This window comes from Clytia hemisphaerica, unplaced genomic scaffold (genome assembly GCF_902728285.1).
Source record: "Clytia hemisphaerica strain Z4C2 unplaced genomic scaffold, Clytia hemisphaerica genome assembly, whole genome shotgun sequence".
Classification (NCBI taxonomy): Eukaryota; Metazoa; Cnidaria; class Hydrozoa; order Leptothecata; family Clytiidae; genus Clytia; species Clytia hemisphaerica.
The window spans coordinates 301,789-327,517 of record NW_027104558.1 but is presented as its reverse complement, the minus strand read 5'-3'; the positions used below and the strand labels follow the sequence as shown (position 1 = coordinate 327,517).

At 38.0% G+C, this 25,729-nt stretch overlaps 1 protein-coding gene across 1 annotated transcript; it reads left to right on the top strand.

The window, feature by feature from the left end:
• The first annotated feature begins 328 nt into the window (after window positions 1-328).
• LOC136822978 (receptor-type tyrosine-protein phosphatase delta-like) lies at window positions 329-21,942 on the top strand. The gene is made up of 16 exons (XM_067079280.1): window positions 329-594; window positions 1,659-1,862; window positions 2,515-2,610; window positions 3,196-3,271; window positions 3,958-4,052; window positions 4,506-4,610; window positions 4,992-5,288; window positions 6,073-6,428; window positions 6,822-7,127; window positions 8,349-8,619; window positions 17,540-17,703; window positions 18,063-18,230; window positions 18,842-18,976; window positions 20,094-20,252; window positions 20,671-20,806; window positions 21,638-21,942. Exons 1-15 carry the CDS (start codon window positions 552-554, stop codon window positions 20,728-20,730), a joined length of 2,535 nt encoding a protein of 844 aa, XP_066935381.1. The 5' UTR covers window positions 329-551; the 3' UTR covers window positions 20,731-20,806; window positions 21,638-21,942.
• Window positions 21,943-25,729: the final 3,787 nt, after the last annotated feature.

Here is a 25,729-nt window from a genome sequence, read left to right as displayed (position 1 = left end):
TCTTAGATTTTCTCATTTTTGTTTTCGAAAATTATATGAAAACAACAAAACAATAAAATATATTCTAAAACCTCCAAAATTTGAAAAAACTTGGTTCATTGGTCATGGTTTTATATTTGTTTTTCTCCAAAAAGGAGCTGGATCTAGTGGCATGTATTTGCTACCACCTAAAGCAAAGTCAAAAAATGGAGTCAATCACGCCGATCCACTTATCAGCGTCATCCAGTATATCAAAAAGCTAAAAGTGGCCCCGGGCTAGATGGAGACTAACCAGGGTTAATTATCCGATTGGATTTAACATATTTTCTTTTCTTTTTTTTAGAAAACAGAAAGATATACTCACCACCTGAAAAGTTCAAATAAATAGAATGCAAGAATAAAGAAAACATTTATTATGGCAAATTGGGAATAAAATTAACACAAACACTCCAGAACATATTTACACAAAAGATATATCGCACGGTCACAGAGTACATATTCATTCAATCAAGAGAATCACATCAAATCACATATTATATAATACATACATACAATATATTACACAGGAAAAGATGAATAACATAGTAGGATATATTATGATATTATGGATGCTAGGTAAGGAAATACTCTATGGGAAAATATAATTGGGGGTTTTCACAGTTGGCAGAGGAGCGAAATCATGCCTTTTTCGGACGGAGTGGCGGAATTCGACGAAAATTTCGGACAGAATTTAGGTCCTATATCGGAGACGGGAAATCGGTCTGTTTCAATCCGGGAAAACAAAATTTTGCAAAAAATCGATCAGAATTTTGGAATGGGAAAAAATATTCGAAATATCCAGAATTTTGAACGGAAATCTGGAATTCCAAACAAATTTGCGGTGGCAGAATTTTAGTGCTCGTTTAGACTGATAGACGCTTTGTCGGAAAAATTGAGGGAACAGTGGAATCGATAACCTCCTTGAAAACTTCCCCCAGGGGTTGGGAATAGGAATATTTTGGAGGAATAAGATTTAGCCAATGTTTGTGTCACCACTCTGGATTAGATTGGCTGAGGAAAAGTTTTGTCTAGGAGATTAAAGCCTTAATTTTCCAGGAGGTCATCCGGACCCCTCGTTTCGGTAAGATTCTAATTCCCGGACTAAGATTCTTCTGACTTTTTCGGGATATTTCCACTGTTTTTCTCGGGAAAAGCTGTAAAGGGTTTTTCAGGATGTACGGATAATAGCCTGTGAGATGTACGGATAATAGCCTGTGAGATGTACGGATAATAGCCTGTGAGATGTACGGATAATAGCCTGTGAGATGTACGGATAATAGCCTGTGAGATGTACAGATAATAGCCTGTGAGATGTACAGATAATAGCCTTTGAGATGTACGGAAGATAGCTTGTAAAGAATGAGAAAACTGTCTAACTTTCCAACGTTCATTTTTAAACTAGCTGGAATTTACATTCTTACACGGTTGCTTCGCCAAGCCTGCAGATCAATAGTAAACAAATTCAAATTTAGTGGGGAAAACATCCTCCACATTGCCCGATGATGGGAGAAGAATGTCTCTAAACGTAGCCAAACGTAAATCTCGTGATCTAAGCCACGATAAACTTCAAATATGAATATCACTGGATTGATAAACGCAAACTTATTTAGATTCAAATTTCTCTCCTTTTCATCATCCAGCCTACATCCATCAAGCCGAAGCAATGAATATCCATCAATTTTATACAGACGTTCACCTACCAAGGATCAACATCAGTTGGTCTGCAATGGGACGAAACATAGAGTATAGACTAGAGGCAAGGAAAATCAATGGTCTGCCAATATCAAGCCTAAATACTGTCCGCGAAATCAACACCAATCAAGATTTTATTGTATTCGATGCAGGTTAGTATCCTAGCTGGCACACAAGGTTGTGGAAGCGTTCATCTAAAGTTAAGGCCGGTCTCCTTTTTCGCGTGACATGAGTGAAAAATTTTGTAAGGTCATTGGTCGGTTGAAAAATGAAGCGATTCCATTGGTCGAAATTGAAGTAGCGGATGAAAAAAGTAGAACTTCCTTCAACTTTTTTTTTGTTCGCGCGAAACTTTTTTATAGCGTAATCTTTTCTTCAGGCAAAAAAGATTAAGAAAAAAACTGTCGCCCATTTCGCGCGAAAGTGGAGACCGGCCGTTGTGAAGATTAGATAAACTTCGTGTGCCAGTTTGGATTTTAAGCAAAACCCACAATAACTTTTTAAATTTTCATTGAAAATGACAGCCCTTTGTTATTCTTTCTTTATAACAACTAGCAAGTCCTTTCTTACCGTGGCTGTTTTTATTTTTGCGAAATTTGCAGGCGTGAAAATTCGAAATTTAAAACCTTAAAAGAATATAAAAGAGGCTTTAAGTCAATATTTTCTATGGTTCTTTCTGAAAGCTAAGCCTGTTTTCAAATTGTCAGAAATGAAGGAAGGTAAGGCAGAAATCCGACTGTCTACTTGAAGCTTAAGAATATGTTAGGAACATGCTAAGTAACCGTTGCTTTTATTTCTTCATAGAATTCGGAGCTGAATATAATTGTAGCTTATACATCAAGAATGGGACAGCGACAAATTATATGTATAAAAATTTTACTGTCTTCGATACTAAACCAGGTTAGACTTCTTTTATAAGAACCAGTAAATTTTTAATGAGGCTCAGCTGTTCTTATTTTCTTGGCTCTTTGAGCCTCAAATTGTTCTTATCCTGTTCTTATTTATACAATGAAACTGAAATATTTTAGGATTTATACCCAATTTTTACTACTTTGACCACCTAAATTGCTTGAAATTGAGTAATTCCAGGCTCAACACGGTTCTTCAATTGTTCTTATTTTTTGGTGATTTTCGAGCTTCATTGTTCTTATAAAATTGTTCTTATAAATGAAAAAGAGTGTATTAAATGTTTTTCCTTTATGTTTAGGTATACCGTATTTGAATAAAGGCCCCCTTTTTTAAACGCTCCCTCCCCCTTCAAATTAGCCCGTCCCCTATAGAAGGCAGGGGCGTTTATCTGATTTTATGTGCGAGCGATCAGCGATCAGCGACCAAAGCGTCCGAGCCGTGTGCCTTGTTCGCCGAACACAAAATTCTGAGTGGGTAGCGGCCTTTACACTGTAAAAGAACAAAGAATAATATACTGTCGCGCCAGCATAGATTTGCATAAATTAAATTTAACAGCATTCACGTTGTTTTTATTAGCTCCACGACCAATACAAGACAAAGAGCCTGGATCTACAGGAGTCAAACTTTTGGTTCTTCATGTCAAAGATGCATTGTAAGTTGAATGTTTTCAATAGGATATACAGTTAGCTCTCTCTAATTCGACCTTCTTGGGAATAACAATTTCGAATTAAAGAGAGTAATTTAAACTACTTTTCAGCTAGCCCAGCTGACACACAACGTTCTTCTAACGTTTATCTAATGTTCACAACGTCCATATAACGTAGAATGAACGTTGAAACAACGTTGTATGCCAGCTGGGAGGTGGGAGGAGGACCGATATTTAGTTCGAATTACAGAGAAAAGATTCGAATAACGGAGGTTCAAATTAGAGTGAGTTGATTATAGATGGGTTGTTCATGTTTTGTTAAATAAAGTAATAATTTCCGCCATTATGGAAGCAAACGTTCGAATCTGTAGGGGTGATCCCTTACGCAAATCGAACGTTTGCTTTCATAATGGCAGAAGTGAACGTGTCGTAAATTAACAAAACATGAAAAACCTCTTTTCCAGAGAAACAAGGGCAACATTTCCAAAAGCCTAGAAAAATCTAGGGGTCAATGAGCGGTCAAAAAGATCTTGGGCTCTCTTAGAAAGGTTACCATTTTAATATTTTCATGATTTGAACAAGGACGGGAAACGCAAGCTTTTTCAAACTATAGAGGTTTCAAGTTAAGGAGACATTCGAGTTAAAAGGTTTCAAAATCTCTTTCTATATCTCCATAATCACAAATCTCATAGGTATTATCATATTGTTGCACACAAGATGAATCCTCTGAAGGTGAACCGAAGCAATCTTCCGGATCCCGGTTCAATACGCTCCGAATTTCTTCGAGGTACGTCAAAAAAACAAACACCGTCTGATAAAAAACCTTGTCACTGCAAATATGTTTGGAAAAATTATTCGCTACAAAGAAGAAAGCCTTATGTTGCCGGAAGTAAAAAAATCCAGTCCCTAAGCAATTGGCCCTTTCCACCGTTTATAAGTTTTTAAAAATCTTTCCAACACAACATGTTCAGTAGGGGGAAATTTGTTCGTTTTTTTGAGGTCACTCGATTTTTTTAAACTGCTGTTTCTGGCTGAAAAACACTGAAAAACACTGTTTTTATGGATTAATATCTCGAGTTAGGTAAAGAAATCACCTATACTCGCAATATATCACTAATCTTAATTTTTCGAATAATGGAGTGCATCGAAAAGTAGAACGCGGAAGTGTAGAGAGCGTCAATAGTATAAGCAGTAGCGAACTATCAAATTTTGTAAATTAACTCTGAACATTTTCTTTCAGGCTTCACCACCAATTCAATAACCTATATAACATTAAATATCTCACAATCGGATATGAATGAAACCGATTCGGTTTATGTTATTGGAAACGGGAAAATAAATGGAGGTTGGTAAATTACAGAATTAACTTTGTCGATTCTTAGACACCCTTTCTCCTTGTACTTTTTTTTTGAAGCCGTAGACGATGTTATTGTCCGTTACAGTGATACTAAAGGCGGGGAAATAGGGCGGTATGGCGTTATTTCGGTATACGGAAAAAAATCGGTGGGAGAATTTCGAAGACTGACATCTCTACCGACTGTAAACTCTTTTCGGCAAAAAAACCCGTTTGCGAATTTTCTTCGGCTCTGGGCTATTTTTTAGATAGTGATTCGTCGTAGTCTATGCATTTGGGTGAAATGGAGAAAAACTCTATCTCAATAACACGGGAGAATTTTTTAAAGCAGTTGGACTGTATATTGACATTTTATGTCTTATATATTTCCAGGAGTTTTAAACGCAAAATTGGATGGTTACTATTCATACGCCTTCTTTCAAAGGACCTTCGTCGAAGGGCGCTCAGCACCCATATCACACCCATGGACGCCCATCTTGGAACCTCAAGGTGGACCCAAAAGGGCGACAGAAGATGATGAAGTCGTCATTATTAGTATTAGTGTCCTTATTGGGGTCATTGCGTTTATAATTATTTTGGTGTTTTGTTGTTATTTGAAATATTCGAGAAATTACGCACCGAAACCCGTGAAAAAAAAGAGAACGGATCCTGTGCAAAGGTTATCTATAGGTAAGATCACTTTTTCTTTGTTATTTCTTTATTTAACGCTTTATGTTTGAGGGTCCCCGAAAGGCTAGAAGCGAAACTTTAACCCTTCTCAGGCAAGAGAAATTTAAGCCTCGTATTTCCCATCCAAAACGCGCATAGAACGCGCCGTAATCATGACGACGGATTATATCTAGCGGTTCCTTTGTTTTGGAGGACTACATTTTTCGAAATTTAGCGATAAATTTTATTTTCAATCCGGCGTTTGTGTAAAAACTACGCACGGGCGTTCTGGATGGGAAATAAGTGGTGTCATTTCCCATTCAGGAGTCTCACCTCTAGCCCTTCGGGCTTGAAACTCAATGGTCCGAGCTCATATCATTCATCCAAAAGGCTTGTTCGTCCCCTGACCTAGATCGCACCGTGTATCCCAGGCTTTATCTACGTTAATGATGGACGCTATAAAGTATTATCTAATGTAATAACACAGGAACGAAGTTGAATGATTCAAAAATTTAAAGGTTTTAATTTCAAAGTGGAAAAGCTTGTAATTCAAAATAGACCTTATCGGAGTTTTTGATATTTCTAAAAAAGCGATGCATTGTGGGATTGTTTCGAGTGTATTACAATAAAAATATTTTAGGAATTCCTCGTGGGAATTCTATTGTAATACATATTGTATACAATGCATCGCTTTTTTAGAAAAATCAAAAACTCCGATAAGGTCTATTGATGACTAAGTCAGCGATATCGACTTTATTTAAAAATAAAACTATTAAATATCATCGGGTATTTCTTTTACTAACAGATCCAGCGATTCCAGTCACAGAGTGCGATTTTTATGACCACGTGGCACAAATGAAATTCCACAACTTCAAAGGATTTTATGAAGAATATACGAATATGGAAGTACCATTTAAACCAACAGAAGAATTCCGAAATCCCGATAATAATTCTAAAAACCGATTTTTAAACGTGCCGTGTTACGATCATTCTCGGGTTCCGATCGAACCACGTAATGATAAGAGTACGTACATTCATGCAAATTTTGTACCGGGTTTCGATACAGATAAAGATTATATTTTGACTCAAGCTCCTCTACCAGAAACGATTAAAGATTTCTGGTCCATGGTTTTTGACCACAACGTTGAAACTATTGTTATGGTAAGTGAGTCATTGTCCAGTTCTTGACAATCCCAGCTGACACACAACGTTGTTTCAACGTTGTTTGGACGTCGTTTCAACGTTATCTGGACGTTGAATGGACGTTGTGTCCCAGCTGTAGAAGTTTTTAGGTTCATCTACTGAAGAACAAAAGGTGATAAAATGGCTTTAAAAAAATCTTTCAGAAGATCAGAATCTTTCAGGAAGACTTCAAGATTTTCGATTCGAGAATCACCTCTATTTTCTCATTTTTCTAGCAGTTTTGGCAAAATTAGAATTTAGGCTTTTTACACGTACGAGAACGAACAAAATTCACGAAAATTACAAACTTAATCCATGCGCGAAATTTAATCAACTTAATTATCTTAAAAACTCTAATAATATTGAAAACAGATTGGACAAGAATTCGAAAAAGGTCACAACGTTTGTGCCCCATACTTCCCAAGCAAAGAAGGACATTCGGTCACTGCATTATACGGAAAGGTAACACTAGAGCATGAACATCGGACAGCGGATTACATCATTCGGACACTTATATTCACACCGTTGGGGAGCCATAACGGACCAAGGAGGATCAAACATTTTCAATTTTTGAGTTGGCCAGCCGTCCGAATCACACCATGTTGTCCGATTGTGTTTTTACAATTCATGAGAGCTGTCAATAAGTCGATAACGAAATCGAAAGTCGTACATCCACTGGTGAGTAAGGTTATTTTGAAGGTTTAGTTTTACATAAGTGTTCCCGTTTCATATCAGACACATATTTCATATCAGGACAGTGTCTTGCTATTGTTATATTATGCTGATATAAGCAAAAAAAAATGTTTTTTCTTTTTATCTTTCTGACCAATCTTGCTCCACATCGTGTCAATCCAATGTGAAAAAGCTTGTGAATTGAAATTGATGAGTAAGCAAACGATATCACTCTTATTTAAAAACAAAACCTTTAAAGACTTTTTAGGTAAAGTTATCTCAATAGTGGGGTGGATTATCACATGTATACTTCAAATTGTGATAGAGCTTTGAAATTTTTGTACAGAGGTTCCTCATGAAGTAAAAAAAGTAAAAATTGAGAGAGACACTCTTTAAAATGATGTTTCTGTTGACGTCAGCACTTTTTTTGCAAAAATTTCATCTCCGAAAAACCCTAACATATTATATACCGTTGGAAAGAAAATTTAGTTTTAAACATTTTTTTTATTCAGTAAGAGATTTTTACAGGAAATATTTCACTGAGAATTTTTTTGGGTGAATTTACAGAAGTTTGAATCTTTCAGCAATCCACGGTAAAAAAACTGTTTTTACAATTTTTCAATATACGTCTGAATAAAGTCAAAAACCTTCTGTGTCTAATCTTTTTTTTAGCAGGACTAAAGAAAAAATATCATTCTTGTTGGTGAAATTTAAAAAGGCGATACAATAAAAACTTCATTTTTCGATAAAGAAAAGCGAGGCTTTGGATTTTGAGCTACCTTATCGGCCAAAACTTAGTCGGCCTTAATTTTAGTCGGCCTTAATTATTAGTCAGCCCTAATTTTAGTCACCTCGGTAAAATTTAGTCACTAAGGGCCGACTAATAATTAAGACTGAATAAAAATTTGATGCGGAAATATAAACCATGAAAATATAAAAAACCTTTATAAACTTAATTCGTAAATTCTTTGTTAAAGTTATACCGATATGAAAAGTGGGTTAAGGAATGCTTAATCAAGTTTGGCCCAAATCTTTAGTCGGCCCAAATTTTTAGTCGGCCCTAATTTTAGTCACCAAGCCAAAATTTAGTCACTTAGGGCCGACTAAGTTTTGGCCGATAAGGTATTCTCATTATATTACGCATAGGACCGTCGATGATCTAAAAAGGAGCAGATTTACCAAAAGAACATTACTAGCTTTATTTAAATTAACCACCTGAAATTTTAGGTCATTCACGGCACTACGGGAACGGGGCGTGCTGGAATCTACGCATGCATCGATACGCAATTACGTCGAATCCGTAAACAAAGTGACGTCAATGTCTACGAAGCCGTATTAGACGTACGTTCGACGCGTTGGGACGGCGTCAAAACTTTGGACGAATATATTTTCATCCATGATACAGCTTTGGAATGGATATTGAAGAAAAAGATTCGAGATATTGATGTGGAGTATTTACCACATTATATTGAGAACATCAATAAGTCAGCACCAGATGGTAAGTTTTAACACTGACTTGTGATAAATTATGAATTTTTTAAGCCGTAGACTCTCTTATAAGCAAGTATAAGCGACCGTAGCATAAAGGTAGAGCATCCAGCTACGGTGCGCAAGGTTGTGGGTTCGATCCCCAGCCGGGTCATACCAAATATTCCCAAAATGGTACTTGATGCCTCTCTGCTTGATGTTCAGCAACTAAATAGACGGATTAAGGGTAAGTGGAGCAATCCAGGGAAAGGAGTGGCGCCCTCCCATATCAATAAGTCAGCACCAGATGGTAGGTTTGGATGGATATCATTTCCTATTTCTGAGTATGCCAGGGATTTATTTGAGTAGGGATTTATATAAACATATCAGTCTATAAGAGAGTCTTCGGTTTCAAAAGTTTCCAACTTATCACAGGATCAAAGTCCACTGACTTTATATAAACCCTGGAGGCGGTTTCTCAATCCCGGCCAACCAAAATCCCTAGCCTAATGTACCCTAATGGTAGCACTAGTCAATAGCGGTGGAAAAGCATCGAGAGCGCTAGACCTACTTTTACTCTAATAATTGTGATGATGTAGTGCCGTTTGACGTTAATTTTTAACACTGCAATGGCTTTTTTGCGGGTACCACAGACTTTCATAAGCATCCTGTGATAAGTTATGAATTTTTGAGACCGTAGACTCTCTTATAAGCGAGTATATGCATCTGCTTTTTATGTGACGAGGACGGTTGGCTTCTGGGGACGATAGTAGACAAGAACTTTAACCGCCCAGCTGGCACACAACGTTGTTTCAACGTTTATCTAACGCTATATGGACATTATGAACCTTAGAAAACGTTGTCAACGTTGTGTGCCAGCTGGGAGTCTTCATTTTTGGGATCAAGTCCGGTTGGACTGGTCGCTGGTTGGATTCTTGACTAGTTTTTGAAACTGGTCAAGAATCCACCCGGGACTTATTTTACTGACCCGATTTCGTAAAATCTTACAAAAAACCTGGTCAAGAACCCACCCCTCAGCTGGTAAAGAATCTGACTTTCTGGTCAAGAATTTACCCGCGAACTGGTCAAGGACCTGCCCCCCAACTGGTCAAGAATCCACCCGACCTGGTCAAGAACCGGCCCCCCAACTGGTCAAGAATCCACTCGAACTGGTCAAGAACCGGCCCCCCAACTAGTCAAGAATCCACCCGATCTGATCAAGAACCTGCCCCCCAACTGGTCAACTATCCACCCGAACTGGTCAAGGACCTGCCCCCCAACTGGTCAAGAAATCCACCCGACCTGGTCAAGAACCGGCCCCCCCAACTGGTCAAGAATCCACCCGACCTGGTCAAGAACCGACCCCCCAACTAGTCAAGAATCCACCTGACCTGGTCAAGAACCGGCCCCCCAACTGGTCAACTATCCACCCGAACTGGTCAAGGACCTGCCCCCCAACTGGTCAAGAATCCACCCGACCTGGTCAAGAACCGGCCCCCCAACTGGTCAAGAATCCACCCGACCTGGTCAAGAACCGACCCCCCAACTAGTCAAGAATCCACCCGACCTGGTCAAGAAACCGGCCCCCCAACTGGTCAACTATCCACCCGAACTGGTCAAGGACCTGCCCCCCAACTGGTCAAGAATCCACCCGACCTGGTCAAGAACCGGCCCCCCAACTGGTCAAGAATCCACTCGAACTGGTCAAGAACCTGCCCCCCAACTAGTCAAGAATCCCCCGAACCTGGTCAAGAACCTGCCCCCCAAACTGGTCAACTATCCACCCGAACTGGTCAAGGACCTGCCCCCCAACTGGTCAAGAATCCACCCGACCTGGTCAAGAACCGGCCCCCCAACTGGTCAAGAATCCACCCGACCTGGTCAAGAACCGACCCCCCAACTAGTCAAGAATCCACCCGACCTGGTCAAGGAAAGTCGGCTTTGCTGTTAAACGATATTCTGCGATTTTCCTTTATTGTTGGTGTTGAGATGATATTGATAGTGTCGAAAGTTTAGCTTTTTTCTATTGAAATTCTTAAACTCTTAATTTAATTTTTAATCTCTGAAATCGTCGTAAACCAAAAAATTGTTCAGTTTAGCTAAAGTGAAATGATCAAAAAGTATTCAGTCCTCTAACATAGGGACTGTGAGACTTTGGCTATTTACCTGTAATCAGGACTTTTTTGGGAACTAAAATCTGTTAGAAAGCCTTGAGGAGTGATTTTTACATGTCATTATTGATGTTTATGTTTGCTCTTTTTTCTATATGCACTTTCAATATGTGCAATAGTTTTACGTTTTAACCACTTTGTAATTTACGTTTTGTTTGCAGCCTAGATCGTTAATAAAGGGCGCCCACCCTTGACTTTGATTGAATATCCGCGTTCATTCGAATAACATGCGGCATATATTTCTATTGTTGATCTCGTATGAAGAATTCTAAGTCACGTGTATGACAAATTTCGTGTAGACGTTGATTAGATATAATTTTTCGATAATCTTATTTTACAAACTTTTGACCATTACGTATCATTCGCCGAAGAAAAGAACGATAACTAACATTCAATCTTTCAAATAGATTTTTTGTTAGGTTCCAGTTTTGACACGCGTACGAAAGTCGACTTCTCACAAAACTATTGAGGAAGTTGATTCGGGTGGGAAGGTTGATTCGCTGATTTTGAAGGAGGTTTGACATTTCGTTGAATTTTGCAGATGCCAATTGAATACGATTATTGACTTCTGAATTTCCGGTATTGGGCTCGTCATGGCTGATTATCAGAGTTTTGAAATATTTCGCGTGGATTTAATTTCGCGAATAAGCCAGAAAACAGCTGAAAATAGCCATTTTTTGCCATAAATCGAGACTTGGAACTAGTTTCTCCGCCAAAAATACAATTTTAAAAGTTTTGTGGTGGATTTAATTTCACGAATCAGGAATCTCACGCGTGTTCGCGAGTTTTAATTTCGCGAAAATGGCAAAAATTCGCGAAATCGCTTAATTTAATCTCGCGAAAATTAATCCGATTAAAGTAGAAGACTATTTCGTATTGGGTACAACGGTTCGGGTGAGACTTTTCAAGTCGATGCAATATTTGTGTTTGAAAAAGTTGATATCATTTGATTTTTCTTTGAAGAGTCTCATGACAAAGTCAATATAAAGATGGAACAAGAAGGGACTTTCTGGTCCTCCTTGTCGAACACCAGATGAGGTTTGAAACTTTTTATTTGCATCTTCGTAAGTCAGACTTATTTTTATAAAGTTTTTTCAGAATGTCGAATAGTGTGGTGATTGACGGTTATCGAATCGCCAAACGAATCGACTCGAAAATGCCAGTCACGAGGGTGTGGTCGAATGCTACTGTCAGGTCGACGAAATGATAATAGGGGCTCTCTTTTTCGATCAGTAATCTGTTGGATCCGTTTGATTGTGTAAATTCCTTCAGTTGTTCCCCTATCTTTCCGAAAACCATTATGTTCGTCACTTAGTTGTAGCTCGTACCAAGAACAAAGTGAAAATATGAATCAGGCTGATTCATGATATGCACCATCACAAACCCACGGACCCAATAACTGATTGGCACTTATTTACGCACTTAAAACCAATCAGCTGCTGAGTGCAACATTTATGATGTATGTCTACAGAAGACATTGCAATGGTTCATATCATACAAAATTCAGGATGCACACATTCCCTAAAAAACGAATGCCAACGAGAATTTTTAACCTCGTGAGAAACCCGCACAGTCATCATTTTTTAGACTTGTCAATCATTTTTAGCTGCTTTTTTTCACTTGTGGTGAAATACTGTACTTGACGACTTGAGTCAAACTGCACTGAGGTACCCACTTAGAAAATGTTTTTCAAAAAATAACGGGATTTTCAAAATTAATAAGACCGTAAAACAGAAAAAACAACAACAAATGCAAAACTCGAACTTCGAAAAGCCTTCACAAACCTTCCATCAACACCATCACTTAAAGATGCAACGACAATGGACAATGAAAAATATCCCCTAAGGGTTTTCACAGGCTGAGTGTAACTTAAGTTTACAAAATAGGATTCGACTTCCAAAATGGGATCTTTGAAAAACCCACTTAGTTAACAAAGTTAAAATATGAATCAGGCTGATTCATGATATGCACCATCACAATATCTTCCACGGACCCAATAACTGATTGGCAGCTTATTTTACGTCACTTAAAACCAATCAGCTGCTGAGTGCATTTATGATGTAATGTCTACAGAAGACATTGCAATGGTTCATATCATATCACGAATTCAGGATATGCACACATTCTAATAAATAACGAGATTGCTCACGAGAATTTTTAACCTGCGTGAGAAAACCCGCACATGTCAATCATTTTTTAGACTTGTCAATCATTTTTTAGCTGCTTTTTTTCACTTGTGGTGAAATACTGTACTTGACGACTTGAGTCAAACTGCACTGAGGTGACACCACTTAGAAATTTTTTTCTTAAAAATATAACGGGGATTTTCAAAAATATTAATAAGAGCTCATAAAACCAGAAAAAGTTTGGTCAATGCTGACAAAATAACGCAAACTCCAACGCACCGTATAGGATTCGAACTCTCGAAAATGGCCTTCACAAACCTTCCAGATCAACACCTTAATCACTCGGCCACTAAAGATGCAACGACAAATGGACAATGATAAAATATACAATATCTTTATTTGCCATGACCTGTATAATTTTATTTACCCTGTCAAGGTATTAACTTCTTAAACAAATGATTTTAGATCATTATGATTGTCATTAGGTTTTCTGGCTTATTCGCGAAATTAAATCCACGTGAAATATTTCAAAACTCTGATAATCAGCCATGACGAGCCCAATACCGGAAATTCAGAAGTCAATAATCGTATTCAATTGGCATCTGCAAAATTCAACGAAATGTCAAACCTCCTTCAAAATCAGCGAATCAACCTTCTCACCCGAATCAACTTCCTCAATAGTTTTGTGAGAAGTCGACTTTCGTACGCGTGTCAAAACTGGAACCTAACAAAAAATCTATTTGAAAGATTGAATGTTAGTTATCGTTCTTTTCTTCGGCGAATGATACGTAATGGTCAAAAGTTTGTAAATCCTACTGAAAAAGATTATCGAAAAATTATATCTAATCAACGTCTACACGAAATTTGTCATACACGTGACTTAGAATTCTTCATACGAGATCAAAAATAGAAATATTATGCCGCATGTTATTCGAATGAACGCGGATATTCAATCAAAGTCAAGGGTGGGCGCCCTTTATTAACGATCTAGGCTGCAAACAAAACGTAAATTACAAAGTGGTTAAAACGTAAAACTATTGCACATATTGAAAGTGCATATAGAAAAAAGAGCAAACATAAACATCAATTATGACATGTAAAAATCACTCCTCAAGGCTTTCTAACAGATTTTAGTTCCCAAAAAAGTCCCGATTAAAGGTAAATAGCCAAAGTCTCACAGTCCCTATGTTAGGGGACTGAATACTTTTTGATCATTTCACTTTAGCTAAACTGAACCATTTTTTGGTTTACGACGATTTCAGAGATTAAAAATTAAATTAAGAGTTTAAGAATTTCAATAGAAAAAAGCTAAACTTTCGACACTATCAATATCATCTCAACACCAACAATAAAGGAAAATCGCAGAATATCGTTTAACAGCAAAGCCGACTTTCCTTGACCAGGTCGAGTGGATAGTTGACCAGTTGGGGGGCCTTGGGGGGCCGGTTCTTGACCAGTTCGAGTGGATTCTTGACCAGTTGGGGGGGCCGGTTCTTGACCAGGTCGGGTGGATTCTTGACTAGTTGGGGGGGCCGGGTCTTGACCAGTTCGAGTGGATTCTTGACCAGTTGGGGGGCAGGTTCTTGACCAGGTCGGGTGGATTCTTGACCAGTTGGGGGGCAGGTCCTTGACCAGTTCGGGTGGATAGTTGACCAGTTGGGGGGCCGGTTCTTGACCAGGTCGGGTGGATTCTGACAGTTGGGGGTCGGTTCTTGGACCAGGTCGGGTGGATTCTTGACAGTTGGGGGGCCGGTTCTTGACCAGGTCGGGTGGTTTGGATTCTTGACCAGTTGGGGGGCAGGTCCTTGACCAGTTCGGGTGGATAGTTTGACCAGTTGGGGGGGCAGGTCTTGACCAGGTCGGGTGGATTCTTGACTAGTTGGGGGGCCGGTTCTTGACCAGTTTCGAGTGGATTCTTGACCAGTTGGGGGGCTGGTTCTTGACCAGGTCGGGTGGATTCTTGACCAGTTGGGGGGCAGGTCCTTGACCAGTTCGGGTGGATAGTTGACCAGTTGGGGGGCAGGTTCTTGACCAGGTCGGGTGGATTCTTGACTAGTTGGGGGGCCGGTTCTTGACCAGTTCGAGTGGATTCTTGACCAGTTGGGGGGCTGGTTCTTGACCAGGTCGGGTGGATTCTTGACCAGTTGGGGGGCAGGTCCTTGACCAGTTCGCGGGTAAATTCATGACCAGAAAGTCAGATTCTTTACCAGCTGAGGGGTGGGTTCTTGACCAGGTTTTTTGTAAGATTTTACGAAATCGGGTCAGTAAAATAAGTCCCGGGTGGATTCTTGACCAGTTTCAAAAACTAGTCAAGAATCCAACCAGCGACCAGTCCAACCGGACTTGATCCCATTTTTGTGATTCAAAACTCCACCGCCCTCGTGTAGATTCATAAACTCGCTGAATACCTCTTCTACTGAAATTTTATATTATACTGAGTTTTATTTAGTCGGGGTTTTTTTTCGTCGGGGAAAACTTTCGTAACCTAGAGGCATTTTCGTCAATTTCCCCCGACCAAAATTTCAAATTCGTCACTTTTCCCTGACGAAATTTACAATTTAGTCACTTTCACCCAACTAAATTGTCCAAATGAAATAGTTTCCTTCACTAGCTCAAAAAAAGATCTTATAATTCGACGTTTAAAGCACTAATTTCAGTTAATAAAGGTGTAAAAAATTTAGTTTTTGATTTTGGTTGGGGTTTAAAAAATTGGGTAAAAGCTTTGGTCGAGGATAAAATATTAAGGAAAAAATTCGTCGGGGGAAAATTTCGTCACCCCCTCAAAATTTTCATCTCTTTCCCCCGACATTTTTTTCCCCGATAAGGTAATTCGAATCTTTCTCTAATAGTAATAACTCGAATAAATATTTTTGGTCCCATGAAGATCGAATTAGAGATCTAGAGTCAACTATATATCTTCTTTCTTGCGGATAAAAGCAGACATAGCACCCACATCAAGACCAAGCTAAAATCTTGATTATAAATCATTTGCAACGCCCTTCGGACCACGTTCACACGCTGAGATTTTTACTTCACTTCTAACCAATAGAGTGGCTTCATTTCATTTCTGAGCGAAACGGAAACGTTACTTGCGAACATGGTCTCAATCCTTTAAAATGATGACGTAAACTAACACAAAACACTGTGTCGTCAGACCAGAAAATTGTCGTTTTGTCTATTTTCCTGAAAAGTTACGAAGTTTTAACATCCAATTACTAAAACTAAATATCTGAGCACATAATTAGTTGAAGGGGATACTAAGTACAATGTCAAACGAAAAAGAGTAAAAATGTATAGCATCTTACGATTAGCTACGATTTTGATGTAGAGTTCATTGCTTCTCTTGATTACCTTTTTTATTCCGGCAATATCTCTGTATTCTCGGTGGTCCTATAAGAAACAAGTGAAAATTATCATAAGTGTAGGGTCTGAAACCTAAAATTGGTTTCATGGCGTTCTCAAGTTGAGTGAAGTGTAGGTGTTTGTACATCTTCTGACCAGTGGCGTTGTGGCAGGGGGGGACCGGGGGGGGCCATGGCCCCCCAGCGGAGCTTTTTTGAATGGGCGCCGAAGAGCAAGGGGCGCCAAAAGAGATTTTTTTAAACGCCCCAATCTTAAAAATCATACTTTATGCGTCTTAAATTGCGCCCTAAGACCAATTTTACTGAGATAATTTTAAATTACTTGAAATTTTCGCTCGCTTCGCTCGCAATAAAGTTAGTTGGTAACTTCTTGCAATCTAGCTAATTTACAAGTTTTTTTTGTACAATATTTAAATGAAAATCTAACTGTGCCCAATACCAATTTGCTGACAACAATATTGACATCATAAAACATCTTGCTTCGCTCTCATTACACATTGTTCCTTTTCACTCTAGCAAGTGTCAAATTCGACTATTTCTATTTGGCGATTTAGGGTATCTTGGTGGTCGATTTTCAAAATTTTTCTACTCGGCCCCAACCGTGGTGGGGCCTGTTTTTCCCTTTTCCATTCATCAAAAATACATCTACTCTTATCCACTAAAAATTTCCTTCATCATTATGCTTAGGCAAATGAATTAGTAAAAAGTTAGACATTGGTGGGTGTGGACGCCACTTTGGAAAATTGGGGGCGCCATCAAAGAAATATTGACTTTGGCCCCTCCAGAAAAATTTTCCCACAACGCCACTGCTTCTGACATCAAACGATAAAAAGTGCAATGCGTAGGTAAAATAATCATTTTGGCGTCAATGGGATGTCTTCTTTCACAGCTGGCACACAACGTTGTTTCAACGTTCATCTAACGTTATATGACGTTGTGAACGTTGGATAAACGTCAAAACAACGTTGTGTGCCAGCGGGGTTTCTGAAATATTTTTCAGCCACCTAAGAAATTGATGTCAATGAGCGTTTGCTCGGCCTGTAGCATTAGAACCCCATGATTGGTTTTGATCATTTAAAAACTCAAACATCATCTCAAAAGCTCAATACATGATATGTACCACTGCAATGGCTTCACGAAATGATGCATTTTTTCTGTTTTTGTTCCACCAAATACGTCACTTTTTCTATTGTTTAAGTGACGTATTGGGTGGAATATTTTAAAAGTTCTCAGAAGACTCTACAGTAGTCCATGTCATGAATTCAAAAAATCTTTCATTTTCTCATGTTTAGAACTGTTTACGACGGAATACAATTTCTTGGCAGCAACGGTGGTATCGGCAACGCAGAAAATGGATGTGGCAAACCAGCCGTGCAATAAATCAAAGAATCGTTACGACACCGTCAAACCTTTTGATAATAATCGAGTCAAATTGACAAAACTAATAAATACAGAGGTAAATACCGTCGTCGAGACGCCGAAAAAAAACGCCGAGAAAATCTTCTAGATCATTAAACTCAAACCGGACTTTACAAACATGGAATTTATTCATCCTTTTAGGGTTCTGACTATATCGATGTATCCTACATTGATACGTATAAGAAAAAGGGAACTATTGCTTTCGTTCGAATTACAGATGTTCGGATTAGAGAGAGCTGACTGTATTTTGTAAATATTTTAGGGTTCTGACTATATCAATGTATCCTACATCGATTGTACGAACAAGAAATCTTTTACAGGCAAATAGATAATTTCAACTTGAAAAAACTCCGAAAACTTCTAAACGTACTGTACAAATAGGGGTTTTTATTTTAGGGTTCTGACTATATCAATGCATCTTATATCGATACATATACAAAGAAGAAATCTTTCATCTCAACACAAGCACCACTCGTGGGAACTGTGTCCGATTTCTGGCGAATGATATACGAAAATGAATCTTGGGTCATTGTAATGCTCGGCCAGGAAATCGAGAAGGGACAGGTATGAGACTTATAGGATTGCATTCACTGACCTTAATATATCCCTGGACCAAGCTATATCCGCCTTCTTTGATGGAAATTTTTTTGGAATAGGTACCCGAGAAGGAGGCATTGCAGTGTTAAAAGTTAACGTCTAATGGCGCTATAACATCAAAAGTTTTGGAGGGAAAGTTAGGGTACCACTTTTTCAAAAACCTCCAATAGAAAGTTTTGCTTGGCTGGGGTTGAGAAACTTGGTCCAGGGATATATAAAGGTCAGTGGTTACACTCAACGTTGTTTCAACGTTCATTTAACATTGTTGACGTTACGGATGTTCGGGTGGAAATTGAACGAAATAAGAAGCTTTTGGTGGCTTCCATGTCTTAAAATAGAGTCTATGATATAAAATTGGACTTATTTGTATTTACTCTGAATTCAAAAGCAAACCGAATCAACATAAATCTTCTGAGAATGTTTCAGACATCTCAAAAAACTGATTAAGACCTTGCAAGTTTTCGAAGTTCTTGCAAAGACAAGTTTTTTAATCAGAGTTGAAATTTTTCAATACGGCACACCCTGGAACTAGTACTCTGCAATTATTGAAAGAATGGTAATCATTTCTTTTATTGCAGCTAAAAGCGGATCGTTTTTGGCCAGAAGAAGGTTACGTAATGGCTTTGGGACATCTTTCGGTCAAATATGTTTCATTTCAAAAAGACGGTTTGAAGGATGTTGTGATACGACAAGTGGAAATTCAAAATAATAAGGTAAGAAAAGAATTTGCCAGGATTGGTATAGAGTAGACGATGCTATCATCCGTATAATATATTATTATGATATAACATAGTTTGTATATTATAAATAAGTAATATGTTGCGCGGCGGATAGAGTCTGTGTTTCCAACACCTACCCCCGAAAAAAACTCCCGTCTTCACGTTTGTTCCTATTAGATGAAACTCATCTTAGACTATAGCATAGTCTAGGTATAGAGTTGTCCGGGGCCAATCCACCTATCAACCCATAACAGTGCGGTTGGCTTCAAAGTGGACTTGTAATAAATTTACAAGCAAATAACCTTAAAATTTTTTGTTTGTAAATATGTCAATGCAAAGACTTCTGATATTTTGACATCATTCTTCCTTGAAAACTCCAACCCAGCCAGTTTCCTCACGTTTTAAAGGTTGATAGCCGTGTTGCACAACAACTTCAGATGTTTTTAATGTCATTCGATCCAAGAAAACCCAGGCAAGGCCCGAACTTCCCAAAGTTTGTCAGTAAACAGGTTGATATTTGTAATTCTCCCCAGATGGCAAACAATGCTGTTTCAGTCATATACATTATGAAAATTTCACCCTATAAGTTTTATTTTTTCTCAACGCTGACGAAAATTAGTAGTTTTACAAAAAATTTAGATTATCGTCTACCTCGACACGATTTTCTGCTATCTGATTGGGTCCCATCACCTGGTGACTGGCACATGTCAGACTTTCAATTTACGATATGTGCCATTGCATCACGGATCTAATAGCTGATTGGTTGTAAGTGACGTAAAATCAGTCAATACTTCACGTTCAACCAATCACCTGTTGGGTCTGTGGAAGACATTGAAATGGTGCATATCATGAATATCAAAATAGCACACCGCTATGCAAACGTCATAATTATTACTTTTAACATTTGACCGAAATTCAATCCCACAATCCTTTTCATCTTGATTCGTAATGCGTGAAAGTTATCACTTTTGTATTGTCAATAAGTGGAATTGAATTGCAAGAGCAATTAATGCAAAGGATGATGGGATTAAAACTCGGACAAACAGTAATTTTGATCTCTATTTTTAGAATCACTGTGGTATGCTATTCACATGTTTTCAAAACTTTTTAGACTGACGAAAAGAAGTTGGTACAACTGTACCAATACTTGACATGGCCAAGCCATGAACACATTTCATCGGAAAGTATTCATTCATTGGTCCAGCTTGTCCACCAATCACAAATGTGGAAAGAGAAATTTGAAAGCCAAAACAATCACAATCGTCTCAAGGTAATCAATTCAATTGGTTTAATGTCACTGATCTCTGACTACTTGACTGGATCGCCTATATCGCCTATAACAGTTATGGGATAGTATCGCCTAGGACTAGTCAGGCTGCAGTCACAGACTACACAAGCCGATATTATCACATAACAGTTATCATATTATCATATAACACCCATATTACCGTATCACACGGAATATAAACGATTCTAGTTCGGGTCCAGTTCACAGCCTACACTAATGATTCAGGGCAGCAGAAAGGATCGCTCCAATGGTCATTACGGATTTCAACTCGCTTATATTTTGCAGAACGGAAAAGTGCGGGTGATATTGCCGCCCAGAGGTTGAAGGGCGAAACAAATAAAATTTAACCTTTTGTTTAATTCCTTAAACAGTCTAATAAATTTCTTCTTATTTTTCGCAGTTCTGGTATAGGAAGACCAGGAGTATTCATCGCATTGAGGTATCTTCAAGAAGAAAGTGAAATTGAAGGTCATGTCAACATCTTTCAAGCAGTACAAAAATTGAGACAGCAACGTAGTGCTCTCATTCAAACAAGGGTGAGTTTACATTGGAGATTCATTTCCATACATCGTGTTTGTTTTGTAACATTTTTATTTATTGTTACACCCCTGTGTTACCAAACACACTGGGACCCCAGCCCCACTTGAAAATTTGGCAAAAATTTGGTTCCCGGTGGGAAAATACCCTGGAATTTCAGCCCCACTGGGAAATTGACTTTGATTTCATCCCCACTCGATAATCATTGTCCAAAAATTGCACTCTAAAACCATCCCCACTGGAATTTTTAAACTTGTAATAAAAAATTTCTATCCCCATTGAAATTTCAATATGGATCTTTATCCCCACTGAAGAAAAAAATTTCCACCGGGGCTGTGACACAGGGGTGTTGCAACGGATGTTATTTGGACACCAGTTTGAAGTTTTGTGTCAGTTTGGTTATCTGTAGACAAAAGATCCGTCCAGCATTTTTATAATATGATGTAAGCAAGATGGGTTTAACCTGTGATAATCTGAAATTTAAAATATAGCGCTGTTCTTACTTAATAAAATAAAAACAGGTTTTAGAAACTTTTTTTCTAAGAAGTGTGCTGGGTGTGATCAGTGAAAGGAAAGGATCATCAACTACTTCGCAATTTTTATAAAAAGAAGAAACCATAACCATGGCGGGTTTTCATGTTGGGTTAGGCCGAAGGGAGGGTCGCTCGAAGTAAGCGATCTGCCGTAGGTGCGCTTCTTACGGGTAAGTTTCCTATGCTACTCAAAGTGATCGAAATTAAAGATTGGAGAATTTGTTGGCTTAAAATTGTTTGGAGTCATAAATGTTAAATATTCCTCATTTTTACTGTTTTTCTGTTGTTTTTTTTCAGGAGCAATACATTCTGATATACACTTCAGCAATGGAGATTACCAAACATGTTCGACGAAAATCGATTGTTACCGAATCGTTAGCAAACGGAGTCGATGTATCGACAATCGGATTAAATATCGTTCCACACTGTATAAGTGAAAGTGATTTTATTTATGAACGTTTAAACTCGGTTTCGAGGACTAGTGAATTCTAATCGACCGTATGGTGATGCATTCTAATATTCATTTAGTAGCGTTAGATGGACGTTATTTGGACGTTATATTGAATGTACAGTACAGTAAAACCTCGTTTATTCGAACTTCTACTATTCGAATCTTTCTATAATTCGAACTTGTTTCCAGTCCCCGTCATGGGGAAACCCGCTTAAAATACTTTCTAATTCGAATCCCTCTGTAATTTGAACAAATAACATTCCCCGTTCGGGTTCGTATTAACGAGAGGCAATTGTAGTTGTAATGAAAGGTTAAATAGCCGTTACGTTATTTCGAAAATTACAGGACGTATACGAAAGCTTGAATTTAGACAAGAATTGTCCTGTACTTTCATAAGCTGATGTATATACATAATGGGTTCGTGCTGTGAGTATATTTTCAGACATAAAAATGTCTATTTTACCTCTGGAGCGAGAATAGAATGCCGCTTTTTGAAAACAACTACCTTATCGGCCCTTTTTACGCCAGCCCTAATTTAATGCCAGCCCCTTTTACGCCGGCCCTTATTACGGCAAGAGCCTAAAAATAACGCCAATAAGGGCCGGCGTAAAAAGGGCCGATAAGGTATTTTCTGATGGAAATTCTTTTCCGGGAAATCTGCATTAGTAGAAAAGTCTTTTTTTTAAATACCCGTTCTATTTGCTCTACTACACTAGCTTCGCATGCATTTTAGAGGCACGGAGCTTGTGAGAAAATTGACTAGTAGGGGCTGGACCAAACTTTGACGACTTTTTGACATGATTATATGCAAAAAAAACCAGCATATTCACATTGTAAATTGAGATTCTATTCCATATAAATTGAAAGATGATTTCACTAAATTTTCTTGTCTCCACCACCCAAAACCTTGATTTTTCTCAAGGATCTTGAAAATACATCAAGCTTTTTTGCTATTCTTTGACGTAATTAATTAATCATATTAAAGTTACAGCTTAATAGATGTATTTCAAAATGATACAAGTTACTCGAAGCTGCATTTTTTTCATCCACAGTATACTTTTGATGATATTAGTTTACAAAGATTTTCTGGCATTGTGGTAGACCTGATGATCTAGGAAGTCACTTTCATGTTTAGTTTTAGCCACTGACCTTTATATACCATGGACCAAGTTTCTCAATCCCGGCCAAGCAATATCTTTGATCGGAGTTTTTTGAAAAATAGCGGTGTAAATGCATCGAGAGCGCTAAATCTACGTTCCCTCGAAAACTTTTGATGATGTAGCGCTGTTAGACGAAGATGCAGATATAGCTTGGTCAAGGAATATATAAAGGTCAGTGGTTTTAGTTCATTTGGTATCATGGATTTTACTATAACATAGATCAGAAAATCATAGAAAACAGCCCAGCTGACTTTTGTGGGCGATGATAGAACGCAATCCTTAATATAGGCCATTTCACAATCGCAAAGCATAATGGGTAATCAGGACCACTGCGCACTAATGACAACTTGGTCCAAAATTTTGAAAATCTTTGAATATTTTTGCGTCTAGCCAACCGGAAGCCGTTTTGGAGGCGCAACCAGTCCTGATTACCCATGATTCATTTCGACATTAAAATGGCCTATAAAGCTAGAGCATCCGACTATGGTTCAAAGGCTCAATCCCTTGCCTGGTAATACCAAAGACTCCAAAATTGTACTTGATGCCTCTCTGCTTGATATTCACGGATAAAGTGTGGCATCCTTTAGGGCCATCTTTGACTTCAGCCAAAGCTTAGAAAGCTTTAATATTTTATACCAGTTTGTGGTTATGATAATAATGTTCCCGCTAAATCATTTTCATAAATTTTTATATTTTGAGTATTGTATTTTCGTTAGAGTAAACCCATCGAGTTTAAAGCTGCTGGGTGGGAAATGAAGCCACTTATATCCCGTCTGAAACGCGTGATCCAGCGCGTGGCTTTCACACAAACGACAGATTGAAAGTAAAATCCAACGCCAACAATTTTTCGAAAAATATGCTGCAAGAAAACAAAGAGAAAGCTATGTTTACTACATTCAATCAGTCATTCTAAAAGCGGCGCAAATCTTAAAGTTTCATTTTTTCCTGCTTGAAAAAGATTGGAGAATTCTCTCGTAGTTCTTCGCGCTTTAATCTCAATGGAGTAACCCAGTTGGCACACAACGTTGTTTTAACGTTCATATAACGTTATATAAACGTTAAAACAACGTTGTGTGCCAGCTGGGAAACTATACCTGTAAATGTCATACTTTTGTAGTTTAGAGTCCTTAAAATCGATTTCAACTCGATCCCTACCATTATTGGGTATAAAAAGATAAAAATGTCATCTTGTTTTTTAAAATATTATATATAAAATATTGTATCTAAACTTTCTCATTATTTTTTTGCATAAAAAAAAATAGTTTTTGGGAATAAATTTTATTTTTTGATTTTTTTATATATGGGAATACTTCATAAAATATTTATTTAAATTTACTTTTAATGTTCTTAAGATGTTCTTAATTTTTACCATTTTATGAGTACATTTGTGCAATTTCCTAAGAAACTGCGTGTTTTAGAGCCTACATAGACTAAAATGTTTTCAATTTGTTCTTAACATGTCACAAATACAGAATTGGGCTTTTCCAGAAAAGATTTGAATATGGGGATATAACATTTTTTAGAAATTTACCCACCCCCCCGGATATCGTGAATTTTGACCCTCCGGACAGTAGGTCTGACCCCCCGGACAAGCATCAGTGCAAAAGGCAACAACACAAGTTGTTCAGATAATCACAACTTCCGCACTCCTATACATCATTTCTACCGTAGCCGCCAATTAGGACGCAGGCATTTTTTTGTCCGTTTTACCTCCCTAAAACCGTCCCAGTCTCTATGATAGAGGTCACCTTCATCTTTTGACATAAGTTACGATCAGCTGCCATTCCATTATTTATCTTAAAATTTGACTATTAATACATCATTGAACATTGGGTGTTTATATCATTAAACACCCAATTTCAAAGAAAAATGGACAAAATATTTAAAAAATAGCCAAAATAAGAACATGTTAAGAATATTTTTAGGCTTGAAACTCAAAAAGTTAAGAACACCCCAAGGCTTCAAAAGTTTTAGATGTTCTTATAAAAAAAACGTGTAGTGAAGTTGATGGACAGCTGACTTACTGAAGTGATTGGGAATAATCCGAAATTTCGACCCGCAAATCGAGAACGCTTGTTGACTGTCGTCCTCAGTTGATCAATTTCTTGAAATAGCACAATTGATAGAATTCATTGATATTGTCAGGGTAGTCATACTTGCTTTGGATCAAAAACTGTTCGGTAACAAGTTTAGGCATTTCAGTTGGGCACTCCAAAAATGACTTATACCTTCACTATAATGTCTAGATCGACTCTTGTGATGACCAGATTGCATTTCTAGTGGAAGATGAAAAATTATGATAATTATATTTCAAGCCAAAATTTCAACATCTTTACTAGAAAAATCAGCAGCTAACCGTCTCCGTCGCTGAAGAAAATAGATATATAAACTCACTACTCTCACGTACCGAATAAACGGGGGGGGGTTGTTTGGGAAAATTTTCAAATTAAATAAACGGGGGGGACCTAATTACCGGGGGGGTTGAAAAATAGACCTTTAAAAACCCTAAAAAGGGTCTAAATAGACTAAACTTAGGCTTTTTAGAGTAAAACAAGGAACTTTCCTTTTGGTAGCTGGGAACTTTTTCAAAAATTAATAAACAGGGGAGGGGGTCCTAATAAGGTCCGGGGGGGTGGAAGAAATCGAAAAATTAACAAGTGGGGGAACGTTTTTTTGGCACCTGAGAGTAATAAGATGAAATAAGAAATAAGAAAAGTTCGAAAAGGAGGATAGGTCGAAATTCTTCAATATAAATATAACACTTTTTTCTTCAAATTC

Coding starts and splice junctions, on each gene's coding strand:
- LOC136822978 (XM_067079280.1), top strand. CDS start 552: ATGAATAACATAGTAGGATATATTATGATATTATGGATGCTAG. Junction 595..1,658: donor TATGATATTATGGATGCTAG/GTAAGGAAATAC, acceptor TTCATCATCCAG/CCTACATCCATCAAGCCGAA. Junction 2,611..3,195: donor TGTCTTCGATACTAAACCAG/GTTAGACTTCTT, acceptor TGTTTTTATTAG/CTCCACGACCAATACAAGAC.